Source organism: Danio rerio, chromosome 12, assembly GCF_052040795.2.
Source record: "Danio rerio strain M-AB ecotype USA chromosome 12, GRCz13ab, whole genome shotgun sequence".
In the NCBI taxonomy this organism is placed as follows: domain Eukaryota; kingdom Metazoa; phylum Chordata; class Actinopteri; order Cypriniformes; family Danionidae; genus Danio; species Danio rerio.
This window is the reverse complement of record NC_141032.1, coordinates 17962716-17990177: the sequence shown is the minus strand read 5'-3', so window position 1 is coordinate 17990177 and position 27462 is coordinate 17962716. Positions and strand designations below refer to the sequence as shown.

Sequence of the window (27462 nt, the reverse complement as noted above, 5' to 3'; positions counted from 1 at the left end):
TTAATGCAAATGATGACATAGGACACAGAGGCATTTAAAACCCACATAAGTGCAACCTATCAACCTAAAAATAGTAATAAATTGTTTAATAGTATTTCCCATTGCATTGTTAACACAACAACTATGTCACATTTCACCATTAATATCTAAACCTCCTGTGAATAAAACTATTTGTTTCTTGATTTGTAATAGTTAAATGACATGTCTAAGATTGGACAAATCTGAAGATAAGAAATGTTAAATAAAACATGTTTTTGAAAAGAAAAATACAAAGGAAAAAAACCTTGCCTACCGCAAACTTTGATCCATTCGCTCAGCTATCAGTATAATGTAGAGTTTCAAGAGAGATTAAGAGAAAAAAGAGTAATTAACAAAAAGAGACTAATATAAAATAGATTAACATAAGTTTATGAAAGGAAAGTTAAAAATAAAGAGATAAATAAGAGATTACAGTGTGATTATATTCGAGTCTGAAAATAAAAATACATATTGAGAAAAAGGATTTACCAAAGACATCAAGCTAGATTTACACATTTCAAACTTTCTAAAAGCAATCTGTACGTACAGTTGGCCCAAGTTCATGTAACCATCACTAACCTGAGAAGTCTTGCAGCGGCACCACCCTGCCAATGTTAGACAGAAGGTGATCAATATTTAGAACTGGCTGCATTTCCTTCTGCTTCTGGTCCTCTGGTGTCTGTAAGAGAAACATGAATGTTTGCTGATATTTGGATTTTCAAGTGTCTACTTTTTAGTGTCCACTTTTTACTCGCAGATATAGAATGAATGAATCGAATGAAACTAAGAGTGATTATCTTTTGTTTTCACTGATAATTATGGGAGAGTAAGCAAAATATCTGGTTGGGGATAAAAGATGAAATCCCTTTTAATAAATAATTGTAAATAATTAAATAATAAAGTACCTTGTCCGTATCCAGATCATCACTGAAGAACCATGTATGCTGCAAAAAAGAAAGAATACTTAGGATATCTTTGCTTGTATTCATTTGCAAGATTCAGTTCCATCAACAACATTTAAAGGATTTTAATTGATTTATCTGATTTATCTAAAAAGGACAGAGGAGGAAAGCAATATAATAGAATTTACATGCAAGATAAGAGTCTCTGTGATTTTGTAGCGGTCTGCCATGTGAGTGACCATCTCGATCATGTTGTCTTCTGAGGTCCGCACCAGTGTTGGGCCAAACACCAGGGCCAGATTTCTAGGCTCCATCTAGATAGAAATGAGAGTCATTTATATCAGGAAGTACTCCTACATGTGCTTCTTATACATAAATATGGGTTGGCACTTGGCGCGTGCCCTTGATAATGTCTCTGGGGCCCCCCATATGGGCCCTTAGAATTGTGATAAGCACCCCCCACCCCCCAACCTCCCCACTGACACCCATGCTTCCAAAAATTTATAATTGTTGAACAATTATAAAAAACATTTTAAAATTATTTAAGCCTCCGCCTGTTCCTTTTTTTGTTTTTAAATTTCTTTCTTCTGTTAAATATAAAGGAACATATATTGAAAATTTGGAATGCAGCAGCCAATGACTTTCTTTTTGGTCTTACTATGGCTGCTGGTTTTCAACATTCTTCCGAATAGCCTACCTTGTTTTGTATTTTTTCAACAGAAGAAAGACATTCAAATAAGTTTAGAACTATTTGTGTGCGAGAAAATTATGAGGAACTTCATTTAGGATAACAATCTCATTATGCAAAAATACACAAAACAAATTGAAAGTTATGCTAAAATTGTGAAAATGTAAGTATTTTTTACAGATATATTTATAGAATGATGTCAAAAAGGCAGGACTCTCAAAGGTATGCAACCATTTAGTGGTTTATTAGTCAGTAAAATATAATAATGAAGTATAGCTATGACAGAATTGAGGCAACGATAAGAAAAGTGACCAATTAAACCTTATATGTGTGTATTTTCTAATGAGCTGGAAACAATTGTGCCTACACTATGCCTACCACACCTAAAGATTTTGTTCATATGTTTTTTCAAATCATTTGTCAGGTTTTTGTTTTCTAATGCTTTTGTCAAAGAGCATCTCTGTAGCTATTAGGGTAACAGCCACAAGATGGCGCTTCCGTAGTGCGGCGACCCTTTTCATAATGACGTCACTTCTTCCGTCTTGGTCTTTCCGCAAAGCTGAGGTCCATAACACTGAATTAAAATGCAGTCTTAATGTTACTTTTTAAATTATAAATACAGGTTAATTATTTTCACTTTCGTATGCTTTTTATGTATAAAATCATTTTACTTAACGTTAGCCTATTTCATTTGATTAGTAGAGTAACATGTGAATGTTATGTTAACATAAATGAATGTTAATTGTAAAGTAATATATGTTAATGTAAAAAACGCTTATAAAAATGCCAGAGAACTGACCAGGGCATAAATGAAAAGCAGGCTTTAAAACAAGCACAGTCATTCATTCATTCATTTTCTTTTCGGCTGAGTCCCTTTATAAATAAGGGGTCGCCACAGCAGAATAAACCGCCAACTTATCCAGCATAAGTTTTACGCAGCAGCAGCGGATGCCTTTCCACCTGCAACCCATCACTGGGAAACACCCGTACACTCTCATTCTCACTCATATACACTATGGACAATTTATTTTACCAATTCACCCATGCAGAGGAAACCCATGCAAAAATAGGGAGAACATACAACTTCACACAGAAATGCCAACTAACCCAGGCTAGGCTCGAACCAGCAAACTACTTCAGCGCTACCCACTGCACCACCATGCCACCAAACAAGCACAGTACCAGCACAAAGAGGGATATTGCACATCCACATACAGTTGCACTTATTACTTTTCAGATCTCAAAAAGGTCTTAATTTTTATTTTTTAATGTGAAGCACCCATGTAAATGTCTAAAATCTTTTTTTGACAAATGCTGACAAGTACATACCAACTTTATCTGCAGTAAAGACAGCAACACAAAACAACACAACTTCAGCTCTCCATTTTAAAATGCTATTTTCTCAGTTCAAGCTAAAATCTCGCTGATCGGTAAACTAGCTTAAGATGCCAGATTTCTTTCTTTAAACGCAGACAACAGGAAATAGCCGTAATCATCATCTAACTGTATCTGTAGTAAATATACAGGTGACTGGGTAAATTCTTTATTGTTCTGTAGGCGACAGTATGGATACACTACTTTGAGACAAACTGGACACCGTAACATTACATGAAAAGGGTCTATTAGACAACAGCACAGATAGACAGAAACAGACAAAATGACAATGCAAAAAGAAGTTAAAAATGGAATAAAAACTTAATTCCTTTATTTAACTGCAGCTCCTAGCCACAAAAACCACATTAATGACATGGATGACACAAAATTAGAATGAGCAAAATAAATTAACTTGTAGATAGAATTTTGATACATGCAGTTAAAGTCAGAATTATTAGCCCCCCTTTGAATTTTTTTCTTTTTTAAATATTTCCCAAATTATGTTTAACATAGCAAGGAAATTTTCACAGTATGTCTGAAAATATTTTTTCTTCTGGAGACAGTATAATTTGCTTTATTTCAGCTAGAATAAAAGCAGTTTTAAATTTTTTAAAAAGCCATTTTAAGGTAAAATTTATTAGACCCTTTAAGCGATATTTTCTTTGATAGTCTACAGAACAAATCATCATTATACAATAACTAGTCTAATTACCCTAACCTGCCTAGCCAACCCAATTAACCTAGTTAAGCATTTAAATGTCAATTAAAGCTGTATAGAAGTGTCTTGAAAAATATCAAGTCAAATATTATTTACCGTCATCCTGGCAAAGATAAAATAAATTTGTTATTAGAAATTAATTAAAACTATTATGTTCAGAAATGTAGTGAAAAAAAGCTCCTCTCCATTAAAAAGAAATTTGAGGGGAAAAACAGGGAGACTATTAAATCAGGGGGGCTAATAATTCTGACTTCAACTGTATATGAAAAGTTCCACAACATTGTTTTTTAATAAATTGAGGGTTTTTTGTAATTCAACTCTTTAATACACACTGTAAAAACACGAGTTTTGAAAATGAGTAAAATAATCCAGGTTTGGTCATTTTCATAAATATCTTTTTTCATACATTACATAAATAACATGATTTAAGAATATATTTACAAACAACTTTAGCTAATTTTATATGAATAAACTAAAGGTTAATTAGCAGATGGTTTGATCCCACATGGGTTTCCACATGGGAGTCGGTTGCTCTAACTAGGAGATTAAAGACCACGGCCTCTAGTGTCTGTCGCTAGAGCACCTTTAGAGGACAGAGGAGTGAGGTTTACCTGCACAGCACTTCACTAACTGGCCTTTACTACACTCACCTCCCTAAACCTCACTTCCATCCTGGACGAGCCCCCACATTTAACCCACCTGTCCTACTGCACCCAACCTGCTCTGAGCTAGTTTTTAACCAGCAACTTTCCGCAAAACAGTTGATTGCTCTAACAAGGAGGCTAAAGACCAATGCCTCCAGCGTCTGTTGCTAGAGCACCTTTAGAGGTCAGAGGAGTGAGGTTTACCTGCACAGCACTTCACTAGCTGGCCTCTGCTACATTAGCACTGTCATCTCACAGCAAGTAGGCCGCTGGTTTGAGTCCTGGCTGGGCCAGTTGACATTTCTGTGTGGACTTTGCATGTTCTTCGCATGTTCACGCAAGTTCCCACAAAGACATGCAGTATAAGCACATTAAATAAACAAAAATTGGCCGTAGTACGCGTGAATGAGAGACCATTTTTAAGTTTACTAAACCTAAACCATGTCCATTTTCCTTGAATCATAAAGTCCTACCAACGTTGTTCATTATAACAACTTATCTATTTAAGTTACTAAACTTAGACTATGTCTGTTACACTTGTATTGTCAAGTTCTGTAAACTTAAACCTTACTATTTAATTTAACCTAACTATTTAAGTGAAATAAACTTTAAATTTTAAGGCAGCACAAACAGTTATTTTTAACAGTGTACACCTGTCAGTGTAAATAATGTCCAATTGGCTAATGTGCATGCAGTTGAAGGAACACTCATTTACTCATTTATTTTTAAACTGAATGTAGAAGTATGTGTAGTACAGTATACAAACCTTATTCTTTTCTGAATGGTCCGCAACTGTTTTCAGATGACCGATAAGAAACTTCAGTGTGTGGTAGTTGTGATCCGGCAGGTCACGTATCTAAAAGACAACATAGCTAATGACATGACAACAAATTTTTAAAGTTATCACAAAATAAACTGTATTTAGCGTATGACGGTACATACAAGTTTCCTCATGGTCTTCAAGCGATCCCCTGTATCCTCTAAACGGTTGGCATCAATGAAGTCATTATATTTATCTATAGGCAGAGGGCAGCAATGAGCTTTGTTTAAATCTGACACAAAGCAAAAGCTTAAATGAGTTTACAAGGAAGCTGAGCTGTATATACCATCTGTAAAAAGAGGTTCTGGAAGCTTTCTGAAGAAGGATTTCAGAAGACTGCTGATGACATTCAGGTCTTTCCATCTCTGTAAACAAACAGTTTTAATACTGTTCTGAACCCTTCAGATTCTTTGTCTTTCTAATTTCTCACCTCACCTCCTCAGCAGTGTCTATAACCATGCCTTTGTCGAGCTGTTCCTGAAGAGAAGACACCATGACATTGTTCCCCGGCACTCTGTATATGCCAGTATATTCCAAACCCATCTCTTCCACCAGACTACAACAAGTCTCCACAATCTGTGGAACAAACTACAAAAACAAACTCATAACAAAATGCTGCATATTGTGTTGATTTTTAGTTTTTTTTATTATCTCACAGCCACTTCAGTACCCAATTGACTTTTATTATTACTTCTCATTTACTTTTGTAAGAGGCATAAAAAATAGAAGATTAGGCAGAAAAAGGGACAATGGAGCAGTATTGGGCACTCAAATGAGAAAAATAGCCAAATGTACCACAAAGTTGGTTTAGAAAAAAATGCTTTCACAAATAATGTGAGGCCCTGAAACCATTTCCTATATTGCAATTAATGCAAATTGGAACAAATTCACAAGTCTAACTGACCTTATTACTGGCAGCAGGCAGACAGTCCTCCAGCCTCACCCCAAAAGTTTTTGGACTCATTTTCTTTCCCTTTTTCTTGATGTTAATACCCCATACAGCCCTAATACTCTCATCTGTTAGAGTTGGAAAAAGAGATTGGACATATATCTGAATATCTACATGATGAACAGAAAGTGGGTAAAGAAAAACATTTTATTTATTTATTTTGCATCAAAGCCTGTATGTCGTTCACCTTTTCCTGGGGCTTTGCTTACAGCAGATGCATTTTCAGTTTTAGAGAGAAAGAAAGGTGGCATCATTTGATGCATCTTAGGAGAAGTATCTGGCTTGTTGCTTGTTGGACTGCAAAATGAAAGAGGTAGGATTACCTTACACTTAGTTTTAGAAATACCATAAAATTAGCAAGAGAAATCACCTCTGTTTCTTATAGTCATTCAGCTTCTTACTGATGAGAACCTGTCTGGAGAAGCCCAGTTCCTATAAGGGTGTAAAAAAAAGTTATTTTCCATTATATCCAATTATATTGCATCTTTACATTTTCTTTTTAAGTAGCTACTGTACAGCTCCCTAATATCTAACCCCGAGTCCTGTTGGGAAAATTCTAGATGAGGCCACATGAATAGTCAGGCTCTAAAACAATAAACTTTCTGATCTGAGAAGATCAGGAATCCAGCTGTTCAACTGTTTAATTCAAATCATCCTGAGCCTCCTTTCCTGACTATAAGATTTGAGATACCACAGATACTTTGATGTCTTTGACAGTATAAGCATGCTGGAAACACAGAGACAGTCGGCTCTACACCTCACCAGGTGGTAATGCAAAAAAGCTAACTCCTCTCCTTTCACCCTGAGCCTCCCTTCCTGACCTTTACTTTACCTTCTCCATCAGAGCAGATCACTCATATTTCACATAAAATGTGCACATTTTTAATATGTTGTATCTTGTAGCTTTTCATGTTTAGTATCATTTTAAATGTCTCTGTGTGATTGGGAAAGTGGTCCTAATTTCACGGTTATTTTTCACATGTATATGTTGATTTGGTTTTTGGCTTTTATAAAATCTTTGTCAGATGCTCCACCTTACCAGAAGGTTCACACCTCAAACTCACTACCAGGCAAGGGTCTTGGTGATGCTTTTGTTGTCTTGAATTTATGACTGCTTGTTCTGAGTTGAGTTTTTAAGGGCGTACTCACAACTATGTACAATTGCCTTGAACTGGGCCAAACCACGCTTGTCCCCCCTCCCATCTCCCCCGACGGCAAGCACTCACATTACATCCGGGCCTGGGCAAGCTTATGTCATCAACGCTGCACTGTTCAGTAAAGGATCTCGCTCAGCACAGTGGAGTGTAAATTCTTTAGTTATATCTTTTTAAGTCGTTTGATATACAGTGATACGCCTTCAAATATTTCGCCGAACAGATCAGCTACTTTTGACGCTCATAAACAATCATAAAGCTCTCGTGCTGCAGAAATTAGGAGGTTTGCTGAAGGTGCGCAGCTGTCGTTCAGTAAGGGGGTTTAGAGCACTCACACTTCTCAAACAATTCTGGAAACGGGCCTGGGCACGGTTCATTCATTCATTCATTTAACAAACCTCATTTTCGGTCTTGCTTTTCTCTCTGATAACTCTTATCCACATCAGCATGTCATCTCTGTCCTCTGCCTGCAGAAGATACTCACAGAAGTCCTGAGTCATCAGCCGAAAAGTGTGTTTACGCTTAGTCTCGCTGTATGCAATGTCAATCAAGCAGCCTTGAATGCTGATTGTTTGAATTTCCTTCTCTTGCCCAATGCCATGACTTCCTGCCCTAGTTGCATGAAGCACTGCCTCACGCTTATCCTTGTAGAGGAACAGTAAACTAGAGTGCAGCACAGAAAATACTCTTTTCCACTGCCGCATACCACTGCCCACTTTCTGGAGATTATACAGAAACATAAAAAGTAAACAGAGGTGCTTGTAAATACCTAAAATGTAATTGAATGCGTTATAAAAAAGATTAAAAAGCTACTGTCAAACCTTCCGTTTATCATTAAGAATCTGTTTATAATGCAGCCAGCCTTGTTTTCTGATGTCTGTAAGATTGATGTTTCCCAGTGCAGAAGTGGAGTGGCGTTTAGAGTGTGCGTCTTCTGCCACTTTAAGACTCTCTAGAGACTGAAAAAAAATATGTTACCAAACAAACACTTAATAAGTAAAGAATTTCTGTAATTGAAGGCTACATACTCACATCATCTGTAAAAAAGCTTTTGACTCTTTTTGGCAGTTTCCTGTAAACAAAACAAAACGAGAAAATTAAATAAATAAAATTTGAAACTTCTTTTAAGGTTGGGTGGAAAACTAATTATATACAACTAAATTAAAGCTAAATTACTCTCAACTGAATCAAAACTGAAAAAAAAAAAACACTCTTCAAAACTTAAAATAGTCATCTGCTTTTTTAATAAAGCAGATTCACCTCGAGAAAAAGTGAGAATGGGAACATAAATACTGCACACTATGAATAAATGTCTAAATATTGAGAACCTTAATAACCTTATTAAGAGAAGAGACATCAAACTGCATATATGTGCAGTGGTTATTTCAAAGATCAGTGATGTGAAATGTCTGGGAATGTAACAATACACTGCATGTTGGCTGAAAATCTCTCTAAATATCTAACGATATATAGGTTGGTTGAGATGTGATTTGTTGCAGGAAGACCTGAAGAGGGAGTTTGTGACCTTCCTGTAAATGGGCAGTAGCAGTCAGAAAGTTATAGATAGCTATAAAAAGTAATATACTTAGTAACAAGTTTATGGAAGAAAAATAATGAGAAATGTTTTTAGAACAAAACAAAAGCACAATGCTGAATTAGAGAAAGCAAAATAGAATACACTGCTTGTCTGCTTTATATTTTCAGGGCTTACATTTTTGTAAGCCACAGTTCAACATGACAGTTCATAGAACAGGTAAATATTTCAAATGGAGTTATTTTACTTTACATACTGTAGATAACTTAGTGGATAGCAGTTGCCTCAAAAGTCCCTAGATTTGAGTTTGGGTCAATGGAAAAGGGTGTGACTGTTTCCCAGCACTTGGGTTAAATAAAGTGCACTCTAGGGTTTGGGATGTTGCAGAAAGTGTATTTCACCACTAAAATGTGCCACAGTAATTAAATCAAATCTTTTTTATTATCACATCATTAGCAGCATGTGTGCTATGATGAGTGAAAAGCTTAGGTGCTGGCTCCAGACAGTACAAGATAGTGTAAATACAAAGACAGGGCAAAATACAGACAGTGCAAAATACAGACAGTGCAAATACAACAACAGTGCAAAATACAACAGCAAATCATTGCACTAGTGTCACGATACTGGAGTTTGATACAAAACGGTACTGAAATTTTTTAAATGATTGTGATTGGCTGTGAAGGTCATCAGTTTACTTAACTCACAGTTGTTTACCGAGCGTAACTACAGATATAAGGACACAGAAGCATTTTGAAGCTGTGAAGATCAGCTGGTTTGTTTATAAACTAACATATGAGTGATGTACTGATGAATCGACTGATGTTCGTGATTTTAAAATGCTCCAGTGCCTAATATCTGTTGTTACACTCAGTATACAGGGGTGAGTTTGTTGAACTGATGTTCTTCACAGCCATTCACAGTCATTTCTGTTGAGCAATTGAACACAATAGAAAATCAGCACTGTTTAAGAAAGAACTTAATAGTGCCTAAATGTTGGCAGAAATGGATGTTTTTAAAATTTTGGTACTGATTGGTATCTAATTCCAGTATTGGTAAAACACTACATTGTACTGTAGCAACCCCCTAATAATGACTGGAATAAGCCAAAGGAAAGTGAGTGAGGTTTATTCGGGGTTAATAATGAAAATTAGGGATCAAATTATTTAGATATTTGATACAGTTTATGCTTCCCAGAATGAGAAAATAACATTTCTCTTTTAATCATTGGATTCGTTTGAGTCAATTTAGAAAGTTTGAATTATATTTTGTTTGGGGGTGACTGTGAAGCCATGATGGATAAGGGCCAATGGTGAGAGTTTGGCCAGGACACCAGGGTTATACCCCTACTCTTTACGAAAAATGCCATAGGATTTTTAATGATTACAGAGAGTCAGGACCTCAGTTTAACATCTCATTCAAAAGGCAGCACTCACAGACAGTATAGCATCCGCTTCACTATACTGGGGCATTAGGATTCACAAATTTGTGTTTGCACAGGGTTTCTTTATTGCTACTATACTATTACTTACTAAAGCACATAATTAAACCTTCTCAAAACATTTATATGAACCACTTGTATGAAGACATTTTTTATTTGTATTATTCATTTATTTGTTTTGGAAAGTTAAAATTTTAATTAAGTTTTGTTAAGTAATGTGAACAAATTGGTTTATTTTCAAATAAAAAGAACATTTTGCCATTTATAATTTGTCTTAAATCTTATTGTAAAATTATATTAAAAAAAAACTCAATCGTAAAACCTGTATATTATGAATTGTATTGCATAGTAAGATGAAAGAATCATTACATCTCTACTTCTGACTGTTCTAATATGTGTTGCACTTACGAGAGAACACGTTCTTCTTCCCTAAAAGTGTTCAGACCCTCGTCACATGATTTAGATCGCTCCGTAGTAATGGCCAGCATGTAGGAGGAGCGACGGCTTTTTTTCAGACTGCCTGTTAAAAAAGAAATGAAAATAATGACAAGGCACACAAAAAAGATAACTATAGAAAGTGATAACGGAGAAGCCATACAATGAATGCCAGGACTGTACAAATGATCTAAAAAGTAGATTATTTCTCTATTTTCATAATCAAGTATTGACAGCCTATTCAAATTTCTCTTAATCAGTGTTTATAATGACATCTATGCAATGTGTGCTAAATCATGTGGGCCACGATACCCACTTTTTTTGCATGATCATAAGCTGTGACCGCATATGCCTGAAGTCAGAATTATTAGCCCTGTTGGATTATTAGCCCCCTATATACTTTGTATGTTTTTCAAGACACTAGTATTCAGCTTAAAGTGCAATTTAAAGGCTTGACTAGTTTAATTAGGTCAGTTAGGCAAGTTAGGGTAAATAGGCAAATCATTGTATAACCATGGTTTGTTCTGTAGACTGTCAAAACAATGTTTAAGGGGGCTAATAATATCTACCTTAAAATGGTTAAGAAAAAGCATTTTATTCTAGCCTTTAGAATAAAAGAAAAAATTAAGACTTTCCCCAGAAGGAAAATATTATAGAACATATTATGAAAAATGCTGTGCTCTGTTTAACATCATTTTGGAAATAATTAAAAAAGAAAAAAAATAATGGGAGGGCTAATAATTTTGCCTTACACTGTATATGAAAACAAGCTATAAACAGTTGAGCTCAAGATTATTACCCCCATGCATATTTTCTGTCCAATGTGTTTTTATTGTAGAAAACATATTTCTAAGCAAAATAGTTTCATTAACTAATTTCTAATTACAGATTTCCTAACTTTGCCATGATTACAGTACATAATATTTTACTAGATATTTTTCAAGCTACTAGTATTCAGCTTGAAGTGACAAACAGGTTAATTAGGTAAGCTAGGGTTAGGCAAGTCATTGTATAACAATGGTTTGTTCTGTATGAAGATAAATCAGTAGCAAACCTTGAGAGCTTGCAAATCTTTATGTGAGATCTTGGGATGATAATATGTCTACGTTAAAATTTACAATCACAGCTCTGATGTGAACATATGAATCTCTCGATTTGCGCACAAACAATAATCAAAACACTTGTGTTTTAAATTAAAAGTTGCAGATTAATAGTTTTGTACCTGTAAAATGTCATTCACAAATACAAAATGACAGACACAAATGTGTACAGCAAATTTATGAGCACTTTATGCAGTTCCGCTGTACAAACTTAAGTCAGCACAAAAGCTAATAATATTGACCCTAAATGTTTCATAAATAAAAACTGACTTCATTAATAAGTTGTTAAGTTTGATTCTAACTACTTTTATTATTATTATTATTATTATTATTATTATTATTATTATTTTATGAGACTTTCTTGAAAAGAAAACATATCATAGGAAAACTGAACAATTCCTTGCTCCGTTACACATGATTTGAAATATTTAACTTTTTTTTTTTTTTTACAGGAGGGATAATAATTTTGCTTTCAATGGTATATGAACACAATCACCACATAAATTGAAAAAATATTACTATTTCTGTTGAATAAGAATTAGATAGCAGCTCCAAACAATTTTTTTTGTTAATACAAAATTAACAAATAGTTCTTAAATGATGATATCTCACTTATATAAGTGACATGACTCAAAACCCAAACATAAGTGACATGACTCAAAACCCAAACTATATAAAAAAAATAATAAATTCTGAAATCCTTGGCTGTAGAAGTCGTGAAGTAAAAAGTGTACCCTAGAATTGAAGAGTACAAAGAGGTCTCAAAAGCACCAAGCTTCCATAGCTACAGGAAAATGGATTCTATGGCTGGAAAATCAGTCTACAGTAAAAGATTGCAAACTATCGGCATACACTGCGAGCAGCTGGCTGTTCTGAAGTAGAGATAAATTCTTTAAAACACCAACATGGTGAAAATACAAATCCAAACCAAGTCAAAAATCCAAAGAAGGCTGAAGTCAATTTTTACTCTGATTATTCAGCTGGGGAGAATCAACAAAGCCTAGAGAAAGAGTGACTGACATTGCTGTCTGAGGTTCAAAAGGGACAACCATCAAATTATTACAAACAAAATGGAAAAAAAAACTGTCTACAGACAGTGGTGAAAAAAACAGTAATTCATTTACCTAATTCAGTCTAATTAGTGCATTATTCATGTCCACGCAGAGTTAGCCTAAACACTTTTGTTTTCAGATGTCAATGAATGACACTGAATATAGTTTTAAACATGAAAGCTATCCTTACTATAATCTTAAAGGTAAATTGGCCATTATCTACTGGAAAAAAGGAAGAATTGCAGGACATAAATTTAGAAACTGATGGCTACCATCCACGAGGTTTGTTATCTGTATTTATGATGCTTGTCAATAATTTACCCTTTAGTATGGTGTAACTTGGAGAGGCTGCATTGTCAGAGCACTTTCTGTGTACATCTAAATAAAGACTATGAAATACTCATGAAGGAGTATATACAGTAAGTCAGAAGTCATCTCATTTTTTCATAAGAAACACAATTATAATACAACTTACACATATTAAGATAACACTGTTCTCCTGTTGTGTTCCTTCTTTATAATAAAATAACCCAAGTGTATGAGCTGTTGAGGTTGTTCAAGTCTAATATTTCATGTCATAATTAAAACATGCCACTAGGTCAGATGCACCAAATCTCTTCATATCAGTAAACATCAGTATTTCATCCCAAATAATTAAACAATAACTGCAGACTATGAATTACTCATTAAGCATTTGCAAATGATTAATCAAATTATCATTTGTTAAGAATTAACTCTGCATTAATGGACATAAGTACCAAGTGTATAATTACAATACAAGTGCTGTATTCTTGACATATAAGCACATCTATAATGTGCATAATAAATTGTATTTTCATGCTTAGTCGATGATTAATTCTTCATTACTCAATTACGTATTGCAGTATTATCTAAGAGTTTCATTCATATCATAATTTATCATTTCAAGATCCACAAATGAAACTTTATCAAATAAAAATAAATCTTTGCAATTTTATTGAAAATAAAATAACTTTTACACACTTTTACTACATTTAAATACTACTGAATATCATTGCAATGTTTTAACATACTGTTAAATTGTTATATTATTATGTAGTTTTTGTTTTTTATCTTTTATTAAAAAAATATATTTTGTATTTTTTTTACACTTTAGCAGTTTAAACTGTACAGTATATATATATATATATATATATATATATATATATATATATATATATATATATATATATATATATTTTTTTTTTTCTTTTGTTAAGGTTGCAAATATTTATTTTTCATTTGATACTGAGGTTTAATTGTCATTTATAGGTATTTATAAAGCCTAAACAGTCCTCACTTTTTTATGTTTTAGCATTACATTCTATCAGCCTAATGATGAAATCAGATGAATGGTTAAAGATTAAATGCATATATGCCTTTTCTAGTTCTTCTAAAAAAAATCTGGTATTTACTAGAATTTATTTATACTTGTTTCCAACTACTAATTTAATCTGACCCCAATTTTAAATGATCATTAAATTTAGACTTTTTCTAATTCTGTGTCTAATTAGGAACGGATCATTTCTCATTCATTATTCAATTTACAGTTTTGAATCTGATTACATAGTCTTAAATTACTGTAGTCAACATTTGAAGTAGATCATCACCTTACATCAAAATAATTGTCCTCAAAATATTGGACAACACCCATTCTTGTCCTAGGACAATTTTAAAAAAACATTTTAATTCATTTCAAATGTTGATTAATGTATACATTCATTAGGGCCACTTAGAGTTTCATAACCCATGTTTGTGCTATTTCTCGTGGACACATGGATCTCAACATTCTGAGGTTAGTCAGAGGATGCAGGGTTAACTAATTTCTCTTGTTCCGGTTGGCTCCTGCTAATTGTACTAGTTAATTCAGTCATTTTCATACAATTATTAACAACAGTGTTTAAACAGAAATTAAAAAAAGTCTTCATGCTGTCGTGTCTCCAGCTCTGTACACTTAAATGATAAATGTAGACTCCACATAATCTACTGGAAATAATGACTTCTGGAGAAATCAGAATAAATCAAAAGTTAACACTTTATATTCCGGATAAGTGTTTCATGCCAAATATCGTGTCAAACAATAATTCATAAATAATAAATCAATTACTCACAGATAAATATAAAAGTACACGTGGATAGTCAAGATTAAATTATACATAGTGTTGAGCTTGAGAGCTCTGCAATATAGGCCAGTCTGGATTCAGACTCACGCCATGACACATTTCAACCTTATCTTTAAATACCCAAGGAGTGTTAGAAATGGTTCTTTTGTAAGAGTTAGCAAGGGTTACTCATCTGTTTGAAGCTAAAACAAATATTATCAATGATCTTTGTAGAGGGCTTCCACAACAAACCACTCTACAAGAGGGAACAACATTTCATTACCAGTCACACCTGACTATTTATATTTAATGTAATGTAATGTGTATTTTTGTAATGTGTATTTGTATAGCGCATTTATTTGTATGGCCATACACCCAAAGCACTTCACACAATCATTAGGGGGGGTCTCTCCACACCACCACAGCATCACTTTGCAGCATCCACTTGGATGATGCGACGGCTGCCACAAGACAACGGCGCCAGTGCGCTCACCACACACCAGCTATTGGTGGAGTGGAGAGACAGTGATAGAGCCAATTCGGTGGAAGGGTATGATTGGGAGGCCATGATCATAAGGGCCGATAGAGGGACTTTGGCCAGGACACCGGGGTTACACCCTTGCTCTTTCACGAGAAGTGCCATGGGATTTTTAATGACCACAGAGAGTCAGGACCTCGGTTTAACGTCTCATTTGAAAGACGGCGCCCACTGATAGTATAGTGTCCCCTTCACTTTTACTGGTTCATTAGGACTCACACAGACCACAGCAGCGCCCCCTGCAATTTTGCAGCAGCGCCCCCTGCTGGCCTCACTAACACCACTTCCAACAGCAACCTAGTGTTCCCTAGTGGCCATCCAGGTACTGACCAGGCTCAGCCTTGCTTGGGCTGCAGGGTGATATGGCTATGGCTTAGTTAGCAAGAAGAGAAGGAAAGGTCCATGAGGGGAAGGAAAGGTCCAGCTCAGCAGAGAAGAGGGCAAGAATGTGTCAAAGGCTATCCTGGGTACTTTCTCAGATGTCCTCTTGTTCAGACTCCAGAGTTTTTATTGTTTAATCGCAGGGCACATTAAATACTAAAATCCATCCCTACAATATATATATACAGGGTTTGGACAATGAAACTGAAACTAAAAAAATGTATTAGTATTATGTAGGGCCTTTTTGGGGCCCATACAGCATCAATTTGTTTTGGCAATGATACAAGTCCTACAGAGTGGCGAGAGGAATTTTGAGCAATTATTTTTGGAGAATAGTGGCCAGGTCACTACGTGATGCTGGTGGGAAAAACATTTCCTTGCTTCTCCAAAACACCCCCATAGTGGCTCAATAATATTCAGATCTGGTGACTGTGCAGCACATGGGATATGTTCAACTTCACTTTCATGTTCATCAAATCACTCCGTCACCAGTCTTGCTGTGTGTTCCCTTTCGGACAGCTTTCCCTTGTGTCTACAGCTACATTACAGTCTCCTGTTGTGTGTGGTTTGTCCTTCTTGGTGGTATGCTGACACTAGCCTGCATAAAGTGGCTCTTGATACATAACAAAGACTTGCTGTCTTGGACACAGATGCGCCAGCAAGACACATATTAACCATTTGTCTAGTTTTAATCACCCATAATGTTGTTCGATTGCAAAATTTCAAGCAAAACTGGGCCATTGCTCTGCTAATTATACCTTCACACTCTGCTCTTAAGCTGCGGTCAGAAATTGAGCATGCGAAATTCTGTTGTGCGGCACTGTGAAAGGGGTTGGCAATAAACAAGATGATTAGACATTTAAGAAAGCAAGCGATTACTCCATGTTTTAAATTTCTGTCCAGAGAGGTCATGTTTTGATCCTAAATTGGTCTCACGCAGTCAAGTGATGCAATTTTGCAGGTCAGAGTTCACCAAGCTTGAACTTCGCACCACAGCGACCTGCGAAACTTGACGCATGACTTTGTGTTTCTGGTCTGACGTGTGCATATGAATGGAAGTCTATGGCAATAGAAGTCCAGTGTGACCGCAGCTTTACTTGTGGAATCTGCAATCATTGAAGATTGTCCACCAGTCTGGTCAAATTTAGCCACGAAACCTTCAACACTAATTTGGCCAGTGTTTCAATTTCATTGTCCAACCCCTGTATTGTCAGACAATGTTTTGAGGACAAATATATCACATTTATATATTTTTTTTAGAAGAACACTTGTGCTGAGTGAGTGTTTTGATACCGTTTTTCACTATGATTGCTTAAAATGTACTTAAATGTTGACTTTGTTTAGCAGTTATGGTATATTTCCCTTTCAAGTGCTTCCAATATGAAATTTGCAAAATGTATATTTTTTATTTGTTGAAATAATGTGATACGACGTGTTTTTAAGTATAATTGCATGAGGGTTTGTCCGAGCTAATGTTAAAGTTGCCTCAAAAAACCTGATCGAACAGACGGTCATTTGGTCTAAAGTTATTTAACTCTGATTTATCAAGTGTAATCAGCAGAAATAATCTCAAACTTATCTGATAGAAGATCTGAGTTGTGTAATTTTTACTGTCATTATGTGGTGTACAAGGCTTTAATATTTTATAAGAGCCGTTGTGCAGTGGGGCAGGGAGTCGATTTCAAAAAGAATTTAAAAAGAGCTTCAACAAAAACTTTTTTTATAATTTGTTTTCAGTTTAAAAGGACATATTATTAACTTGCATTTTTTAATTTGTTAATAATGATTCTGATATACATTTCTGTGAACAGTTTGCTTGAAATAACTGAAAGGCCAGTCTTGATAAAATCAAAATTAGATATATTAAACACTTTTGTAAAATATATGTGTTAAACATAACATATTTATTATTTAAATTTTCCAGAAACTCTGATTAATTTTCTTTAATATGTTTTAATAATGTAATCTTTTAAAAAAAAATTTACAGGTCCCTTCATTTGTTTGTTTTGAAGACTCTTTAGTCAGTAATTATTGTACAAAACAGAACATCATAAATGGTCCATTAAAGCATATATAAAACTATTGACAAGAACTTACTGACCTCCCCCTACAAACACACAAACTTTTCAGTAATATATTTTAATGATGTGATATTTTTTCTGTCATTTTTAAATCCTTTTAATTAATTACGTTTTCAAGACTCCTTTTTGATAATTGTTGTGCAAAACATGTTTTTTTTCTACTCTTGTAACTTATCTATTCTTCTCATCTACTCTTGTAATAATCTATTATTATTTGTGCTTTTCTTGTCTTACCAAATGTATGTTTTAAGTTTCTTGTTTATTGTTATGGAAGGGATGCTCTATTCAATTAAAAATAGCTCTGATTATTAAGCATGAAGTATACAGCACTGGGAAAACCCATACACTCCATACACACACACTTACACTGTTAGTTTATTCAGTTCACCTTGCATGTCTTTAAACGGTGGGGGAAACCAGAGCACCAGGAGAAAACCCAAGGGAACCACTGGGAAACCACTGGGAAAACATGCAAACTCCACACAGAAATGCGTCCTGGCCCAGCCTGGATTCCAACCAGCTACCTTCTAGCTGTGAGGTGATCATGCCACCCACCATCCAATTAATCAGTTCCAACAATGTTTTCCCAAACCTTTTCAGTATCTCTTGTGACATTAAGACTTAGTTCTACAGAACATTTTAAATTAACCAAACTAAATAACGTGGAACTCATTCATTCAGTTTCTTTTCGGCTTAGTCCCTATATTAATCAGGGTTCAAAACAGCAGAATAAACCGCCAACTTATCCATCATTTGTTTACACAGCGGATGCCCTTACAGCAGCAACCCATCACTGAGAAACATCTAAACATTCTCATTCACACACATACACTATGGACAATTTAGCTTACCCAATTCACCTATAGAGCATGTCTTTGGACTGTGGCGGAAACCAGAGCACCCGGAGGAAACCCACGCAAACACAGGAAGAAAATGCCAACTTTAGGTGAGTCGAGACTCAAACTAGCTCCCATTTTGCTGTGTGAATTGTGCTACCCACTGCACCACTGCCTCGCCATAATGTGGAACTGATGTACACAATTAAATCAAGTAAATCCAATTGACTTTTTCAGTGAATTTTCATTCATTCATTCATTAATTAATTAATTCATTCTTTTTCAATCGGCTTAGTACCTTATTTATTAGGGTCACCACAGCTGAATGAGCAATCAACTATTGCGGTATATGTTTTACACAGCCCTTACAGCTGCAACCCAGTACTGGGAAACAACCATACACTCTTGCATTTACACACATAGTCATACACTATAGCCAATTTGTTAACCCAATTCACTTATAGAGCATGTCTCTGGACTGTGGGGTAAACCGGAGCACCCAGACGAAAACCCATGCTAACATGGGGAGTAAGATACTCAAAACAGCGACCTTTATGACCTTTGCTAACCACTGAGCCACTGTGCCGCCCCAGTGTATTTTCAATATCAACAAACAAAATCTGTTAATAAATGAAAAATGAATACATTAAACAACCCCGCTGAATAATTCTCAGCTGATGAAAAAGTTAATGAAACTCACCAACATCAAAAGACTTTTAACCTTTCACAAAATAATAATAAATATCGGTACAACATTACAATTAGCAGCGGCACCAACACCGACTTCTGGAAAAAAAACAACAACAACTTGTGCTTATACATTTTCCATGACTAACAATGCAAATATTCAACTCATATAATCAAATATAGTAAAAAATAGTCTTAAGCAACAGTTTCTCACAATGCATACTAGATGCTGATGATTACTTGCATGCTACATGGAACTGTCAGCCAGTTATTCATTTAGGATTTTAGTCACCACAAACTCCACTACTCATTTCTTGAACTATAACCATAAAAATAATTATGTTGAACTGGAAATCCAAAAAACGAAAAGTATAATCATCAATGACTACATTCCAAGTACATTGTTGAGACCCTTTTTCTATCAGTGGTACTAGAATGTTTCAGAAATTCTATTTTAATAAAGTTGCAAGTTTACAGTTACATAATTTTTAATGAACGTTACTGAATGTTCCCTGTTAGCCGGGAAACATCACTGTGTTTTTGTTTGTCGTATGTTAGCAAGATGACTACACTAGCATGGTATTTTGGTTAACTGATGGTGTATGTTAGTATTCTTCACAATGAAAGAAATTAAAAAAAGAAAAAAAAGTGTATAAGATCAAACCATTTTGTTTTTAACTCTTGTAAAAAACAACAACAATCATACAAGCAAATTTATTTAGGCCCATACATGATCCAATGAACTGAACTTAATAAAGTAAAATAAACTAAATGACTAAATGTAAACATAGTTATTTTCCATTATTCAAAGTGATATATACTGACCTTTGAATGGGCTGACAGCCAAGGAGTCCTGCTCCACAGATGAGGGTGTAATCCCACTATTAGTTTTGTGTACAGAATATTCTGACCTTGAGGGAAGAACTTTAGCTGAAAGGGGTTTAATAAAATTCACAGAAGTACAATGGTGTGTCTCAATTCCTGAGGGGAGATTTTTTTTAAGCTGTAAAGGTTCCTCAGTAAACACAGTGACCAGTGAGCGTTGGGGCTCTGGGGACTCTGCAGCAGAGGGAGTGATGGAGGATGGATTCTGCAGTGGGATGGTTTTTGGAATAGAGGTGTGGCAGCCAACCATCTGACCCTCAACATATTGTGCAGGTAAATGTCTGATGTGAACAGCTGGCTGCTGTTTTTGCCTTAAACCCTCACCTGATGGTTGCAAAACTGCGGAACCATTTGTGTGATTATTGGCAATACTTTTGCACTCCGCTACCCTGATTAGCTGAGTGATTTCATGAGGCTGTGTTGGTATTTTATAATGGGGTGAGATCAGAATGGATGCCTTTTCTAGAGTTTCCAGTGAATGACCAAAGCTCTGCTCGTACGAAGCATAAGCAGCTAGCAAGTTTTCAGAACAGGAATGGCTAGAGAGTTTACTTGTTCTCCCAAGACCATAAGAATCTGTGCAAGGTGAGTGGTGGATCCCCATCACTGCACTGTAATGTAGTAGGGCATCCTGAGATGAGTTGTGTGTCCGACCACCACGAGACCCTCCTGGTGCCAGTCCCAGTTCATAAAGCCTGTCTTGAGAGCTGCTCTGGTAATGATGGGAATTGCCAAGGCTTGATTGGTCTACTTGGCTATAGTACCAGTCTGACAGACCTTGGTGGCACAGTTCACTGTGACCTTGGGGAAGACTGGCTTTCCTAGGGTGAACTAGTGAGGCAGAGGCAATAGCTGCATTGTGGTTGGCAAAGTGGAAGTCCAGCAGGTTTGTTTTCCCACCTGAGGATGAAGAGCAGATGCGGTGACGAATCAGGCAGTGAGGGGAAGGTTGAGACACTACAACAATCTCAGAGTTCATGTTAACAGGAATAGCATGGTTCTGCGATGTTGAGGGAGATTTGCTGTTTAAGTTACAGACTGGAGGAGGATCGGGAAGGTTTTGTGTTTCTCCAGTGTATGGCTCATTCCCTCTCAAGTAGGCATCTTGAGAATATGCCTGTATAATAATAGAGAAAGCAAACTCAATGAGCTGTGTTAATTGTAAATAAAGATGTGCTTGAGAATAAAAGATAAAACACAACATTTTGTTGACATAAAATTAAAATACAGGTTTAAGGAACCACAGAAACCCCAAGTACTGATACATTAAATTAACCTTAAATAATTTCATTTCAGAATGACAATTCATTATTTAATTCATTAATTTCTTTTTTTCGGCTTAGTCCATTTTTTAATCTGGGGTCACCACAGCGAAATGAATCGCCAACTTATCCAGCACATGTTTTACAAAGCGGATGCCCTTTCAGCCACAACCCATCACTGGGAAACATCCACACACTCATTCAAACACATACACTATGGACAATTTTACCTTAGCCACTTCACCTGAACCGCATGTCTTTGAACTTGTGGGGAAAACCCGCGCAGGGAGAACATGCAAACTCCACACAGAAATGCCAACTGACCCAGCTGAAGCTCGAACCAGAAACCTTCTTGTTGTGAGGTGACAGCACCACCTACTGCGCCACCGCGTCGCTCCCTACGTGTATTTCTTAAAAAGTCTCATTTGAATGCTATAAAATAATTCAAAGGTCACTTTTACATAGTTATTTTAGATATCAATTAAATGAAAGTTTTTTTATATATGTATTTAAATTTATTTTTAGTATATAGCAATAAAGTGTACTACTTAAAAAATGTGATTCAAAAATGTAAAAGTATTACTTAAAAGAATAATTTGAATGCATTTGAAATTACCAATTGAATTGCATTTTTCCAATGTGACACTTAAGTACACCTAAAATAATACAATAATTACCACCATGCAAAAAGTGCATTGAAATACATTTTATAAATTTACACTTACTTTATGTTCTTGAAGAGTTCACTTTTTGCTCAAAGCTTTTGTAGTTAGACTTTAGTAGTTTTTAAGATAAACTTAGGACTATCCAAGTGTACTTAACCTGTGCTATGCCAGATGAAAAATGTGCACTAAAATAAAAATGATTACAATAAATTAGTTTAGAGTGTATTACGATTGTTATAGTTGTACTGTACTATTGTTGATGTTGTTGCTGTTAATTATTTATTCATTTAATGTTGGCTATTTATTTTATTACTTGGACCTGATAAAAATTTAATTATTGCCTCATAAAATTGTTACAAGCTTATGCATTTAATTACTTTTAAATAATACATTGTTTAAAAATATCCTAAATTATTGATGTGTTCTGTGTGGAGTTTGCATGTTCTCCTCTTGTTTTTGTGGCTTTCCTCCAGGGGTCCGTTCTTCATACCTTGCTTAAATGATCTAGGATGATTTGGCAGATCCTGGATCTTTTAATCTTGATGACTGATCTTTTAGGAGAATTATAGAGGAACTTTTATTATGTAATCACTGTATAATCTGCCACTATTAAAATACACTGTTAAAACATATAGAAACACATTCAAGTGATGCAGAGCAAAACACACAGAAGTAAACAGCGGTGAAGTAAGACCATTCAGACAGCATGTGCAACATGTATTGATGTATTGACCATGACAAAAACAACTTAAAAACAACTTTGCTCAACCTGCATGGCAAAAGCATGCATAGGGAGAATCATTTAAAAAGTGTTGAAATATGACCTTTAAGATGTGCAAAAACAGAAAAACATACAGCCATCAATATAAAGGCTAGAATCCTATTGGAGCCTGGAAATAACGTGATGCTACACCACTGTTTCATGATGACTATAGGAAAAGCCTGTATATAAACTGTGGGTTTTGGAACATTTGTAGGAGAGAGATCGATCGACCAACTCTGCTGTAACAATAAACTGCTTCAACTTGACAACTTCGAAGACCTCAGCCTCTTTTTTGAAACTTAGAAGATGTTTGACGAGATCCAGCGCAACTTTCCACAACATAATTTGGCGCCCAACGTGGGGCTGGATTGAGGGTGGTCGAAAGAAGGTGTCAATAGGGCCGATCCTTGGCAGACACTCACGCAGAGACCAAAAAGCGCGCAGATTAAAAAAGGTGAGCAAATTTTTGCTTTATTTTGGTTCTCTGATGAGTGTACTGTGGGGTGGACCAGACGCCTGAACTTGACATTAAAAAATACCTCACCATTAAAAAGAACCTTTGAATTGACTACATTTATTAAAAAATGATAAAGTAAATGATAAAGTAATAAAAGTATAGTGAAGTGAACTATTTATAAGAAAAAGAGGTGTTCCAGGTTGTCAAGGTATGTGATTGTACTAACAAATGGCTGTAAATTATGCACTAACTAATAGCTTTGTATTATATACTAACAAAGGGCTGTAAATTATATGCGTATGAAAGAGAGGTACATGCATGAATTGCTACGCGAGAGGCGTGAGCAGAACGCGCGGAGGCAGCGCTAGAGTTCGCTCTTTATAGATGTAATCAGAGAAAAGGAGCGCTCCGCGTCTCTGTACCCGCCTGTGGATTGAGTAAGACTCTCCCGATAGGGGCAGGGAAATTGGGAGGAGGCCTTTAATCTGATTCCAAAAGCACCTATAGGGAGGGCTGGATCTCAGTGAACTGGCCTGTGTGAGTCTTGTTAGTCTATATGTTGTGTTTTTATGTGGTGGTCTGGACCAAAGTGAATGGGGAAATTTTTTCTTACAATCCTAGAAAAGAGGATTGAATAAGAAAGCATATAATGCGAAATCTGTGAATGAGGATGCATGTGATGAGAGAATTGAATTTAAAGCATAAGTAGGGTGTGTGCTTAAGGATGTTGAGTGTTAGAGAGAAATTTCTGAGGTGTAGTGTGAGAGAAAGTAAGTATTATTATTAAGAGAATAAAATATAGATGAAAATATTAATTGATTAGAGAATGAATAAAAAGTGCACATGCTGTGCTGGAGGGACAAAGCAAACAATGTGGCCACAACAATTAAGAAAAGCAGTTTTGCATGTAAAAAAGTTTGGTTTGTCTCCCAGGACCTGCTTGTGATGGTAAAGACACTTCAACTGTTCCCCCAAATTAAAATAAATAAAAGTAATGAAGGAAGGCTTAGATTCCAGATTAAAAAAAGAATAGTTTGCATGCAAATGATCTGTGTCTGTTTGTTAAGAGGCCTTGATAGCGACAGACGTTAACTAGTAACTGTTACTCAGATTTGGGAAGTTATTTAATGATGATATGCATATAACAGATTTAGATTTCAAGAGTGAGTTCTGAATGTGTGGTGACAGTTAAGAGATTAAAAGCAGATTGGATTATAGAGATGTGCGCAAGGAAATTCCTGTAGTTATCGCTTTAGTGTTGTGTGTGTCTGTGTTTGTGTGAATGGTTGTGTAAAATTCCATATTAGTGGACAAGCAGAGCCGCCCTCCTGCACCATCCCTTAAATAGAGCATGGCAGAGATGGACGCTCTCTGTGTTACACTGAGAGGAATGAATGACTGAATGAGCCCTGTAGATATAAAGGGACAAATGTTGAGTGAATGAGTCCTCTAAATGTGAAGGACTAGAATGTGAGAGTGTGTTTAACTGTTTGTGTTTAGTAGTTTAATTGTGATAAATAGTGAAATAAAATAATCATTATTGTAGATTATAATATTATAATATTATATATATAATATAAAGATGGACTGCAGATATTGTGTGATATAGAAGAGGTATATGATATATATTGGAAAATATAGAAGAGACTGATACAGTTTAAGGAAGAGATTAAAATATTTAGGAAATAAATAAATTTAGTTCAAATAGAAAGATATAAAGATAAATATTAAATTAAGGAGAAGTATATAACATAAGTTGACATGTGCATACAAAGAGATCATAATTTAAGTTCTTAGAATATAATTTAATTTAGGGAATAATAGCATCTGATTTAATATTAGTGAGGTGTAAAAGTGTATATTGCAAAATAGTATAAGATAAATAGGATAAAGTAAATACAATTTGGAAGAAGATTATGTGTTATATAAAATAATAAAGTAATAATTAAAAAGTAAACATTTAGGAACAGAGGGGAATAACACATAATAGGAAATAATAGAATTAGAACTTGAAAAAAATATATATATTTAAATATATATAAGATACTCATCTAAGAGAGAACAGAACAGAAAATAATGGCAAAAGGAAGGAACATTTGATGTAAGCTGTGTGTGTGAGAGAGAGAGAGAGAGAGAGAGAGAGAGAGAGGGAGAGAGAGAGAGAGAGAGAGAGAGGACAATGGGTCAATGACCAATACAGAGGGAAATTATGGAAGTAGCAAAAGAACTTAAAATGGATTAAAAGCAAGTAGGGAAAGGTTAAAACTAAAGAGATGAGTGTGTAAAAAAGAGTGAGAAAATGTACTATAGAATTGAAACAGATTTAGAAAATGTTAGAGAAATTCAAACAATGTAAAGAAAGGCCAACTAGTGGGAAAACACTAGAATAGATTAGGGGAAAAAAACACAAGCTGAAGCTAAAGAAAGGAATTAGAAGAAAATTAAAGAAACAGAAAATTAAAAAAGATACAGTAGACTTAGTAATAAATATTAAGAAGAATTAACTATTGAACAGCAAATAGAAGAACATAGATGAGAGGAGTCTTTATTTGATGAAGGAAAAATGGGAAAGTGGAAAAATGCTTAGATTATTAACTAAGCAAATTGTTATATTAAATTAAGGGGCAAGGAGATGGACTTTGAAGGGTCCTAGCCTTTTCGCCTGCCTGACATCCCTGAAGGCATTGGGAAATAGATTAAGGTGTTTTGAGAAACACAAGGAGCAACTTGTTGACTGTGGACTCTTATCACATGAACTAAAGCAGTGAGCCAGGCACTGCATACAGAAAGCTACAGAGACTTTGACCCATCGACATATGTTCAAGAGACACTTAAAGGAGAAACAAGAGACTGATGAACTGATCAAAAAGCTCAACTTTCCAGCAACATCAGCTGGGTGAGAGTAAAGCCAGCACCAAGAGGGAGGAGAAATGCTCAACACTTTAACTCCTTAAATAAGCAGGAAATGTGGGGATTCCTGAATACAACAATGCAAAGACTGCACCATCTATGGAACAGTTGCCTTGGGGTTTGAGGGAGAGAGATTGGCTATGGCCTAGCAAACTCGATCTCAAAAGCCCAGTAGACATATGATCCAAATCAAGTATGTTGCAAATTAAAACAAAAGTGTAGCCTTTCTTGTTTCAAATCAGACTCCTTCAATTGATTACTTAGAAAGTTATTTTATAAAATAGGACTTTACATTTAGTAAAAGAAATTTGAATTAAATAAGGATTATGAAATAAAAAGATAATATCTATTAATTAAAACAGATAGAAGATGTAATTAAGACCATTGATAATGGGAAAATAGATTGAGTTAAAACATTTCTGAAGCAGGGCTAGTAAAAAGAAGAATTTGTCTATGCAAATTTTTAATTTTAAAAGAGATTTAGCCTTAGAAAATTATTACCAGGAAGAAATTGAAGGAAAAAGAACAGCACAAGAATATAGGTCAATAGTGAAAAGCTCTAAGTGTAGTAAGAGATGATTTGGGGGGAAAAAAAAGGGTTTAATGTTATAGATTTTGTTTCATATATCCATACAAGTAAAAAAAAAATGGAAACTAAATTTGAGGACTAAAGAGTAAAGCAAAACAGAACAAAAAGATTAAATGATTTTTCAGTTAACTTGCAAAAATTACATGAAAGATGTGAATACAATCAAGTAGATGGGTTGCCTTGAAAATAAATATTAATAGAGAGAAGTTTAGAGAAAAAAATAAATAAATGCAACATTCAGATGAACAAATAGTTCAAAATGATTAAAAGAAGTACAGTTAATACTTAAAGAATTATTATCATTGCAGGACTTGGATTTAGAATTAGAAAATTAACCAGTACAGTGAGGGTTAAAAATAAACCAGATGCACATCTGCAGAGAAAAGAAGAAAAAAGCTGAAATAGGTATAAAAAACAATATTGAAGTTTTATTAAGAGTGGGAGTATTAACACCTAGTGATT

General features: G+C 35.0%; 1 protein-coding gene across 4 annotated transcripts in view; it reads right to left on the bottom strand.

The window, feature by feature from the left end:
• The window catches only part of arhgap23b (Rho GTPase activating protein 23b), a 71938-nt gene that overhangs the window by 6339 nt on the left and 38137 nt on the right, over positions 1 to 27462 (bottom strand). For 2 of the 4 annotated variants that reach the window (XR_015503981.1, XR_015503980.1), the window contains exons 7-22: positions 20295 to 21471; positions 10648 to 10759; positions 8300 to 8339; positions 8089 to 8226; positions 7666 to 7986; positions 6484 to 6545; positions 6301 to 6410; positions 6069 to 6181; positions 5595 to 5752; positions 5451 to 5529; positions 5287 to 5360; positions 5111 to 5200; positions 1109 to 1234; positions 924 to 962; positions 598 to 697; positions 293 to 317 (exon numbers count right to left, since the gene is read on the bottom strand). Coding sequence is in view for 2 of the 4 variants with exons in the window: in XM_087276015.1 (XP_087132141.1) it covers positions 293 to 317; positions 598 to 697; positions 924 to 962; positions 1109 to 1234; positions 5111 to 5200; positions 5287 to 5360; positions 5451 to 5529; positions 5600 to 5752; positions 6069 to 6181; positions 6301 to 6410; positions 6484 to 6545; positions 7666 to 7986; positions 8089 to 8226; positions 8300 to 8339; positions 10648 to 10759; positions 20295 to 21471 (2759 nt within the window). In the remaining 2 variants the exon portion in view is untranslated. The remainder of the gene's footprint in view (positions 1 to 292; positions 318 to 597; positions 698 to 923; positions 963 to 1108; positions 1235 to 5110; positions 5201 to 5286; positions 5361 to 5450; positions 5530 to 5594; positions 5753 to 6068; positions 6182 to 6300; positions 6411 to 6483; positions 6546 to 7665; positions 7987 to 8088; positions 8227 to 8299; positions 8340 to 10647; positions 10760 to 20294; positions 21472 to 27462) is intronic. The other 2 variants (XM_087276015.1, XM_087276014.1) reach the window with 1 other exon arrangement.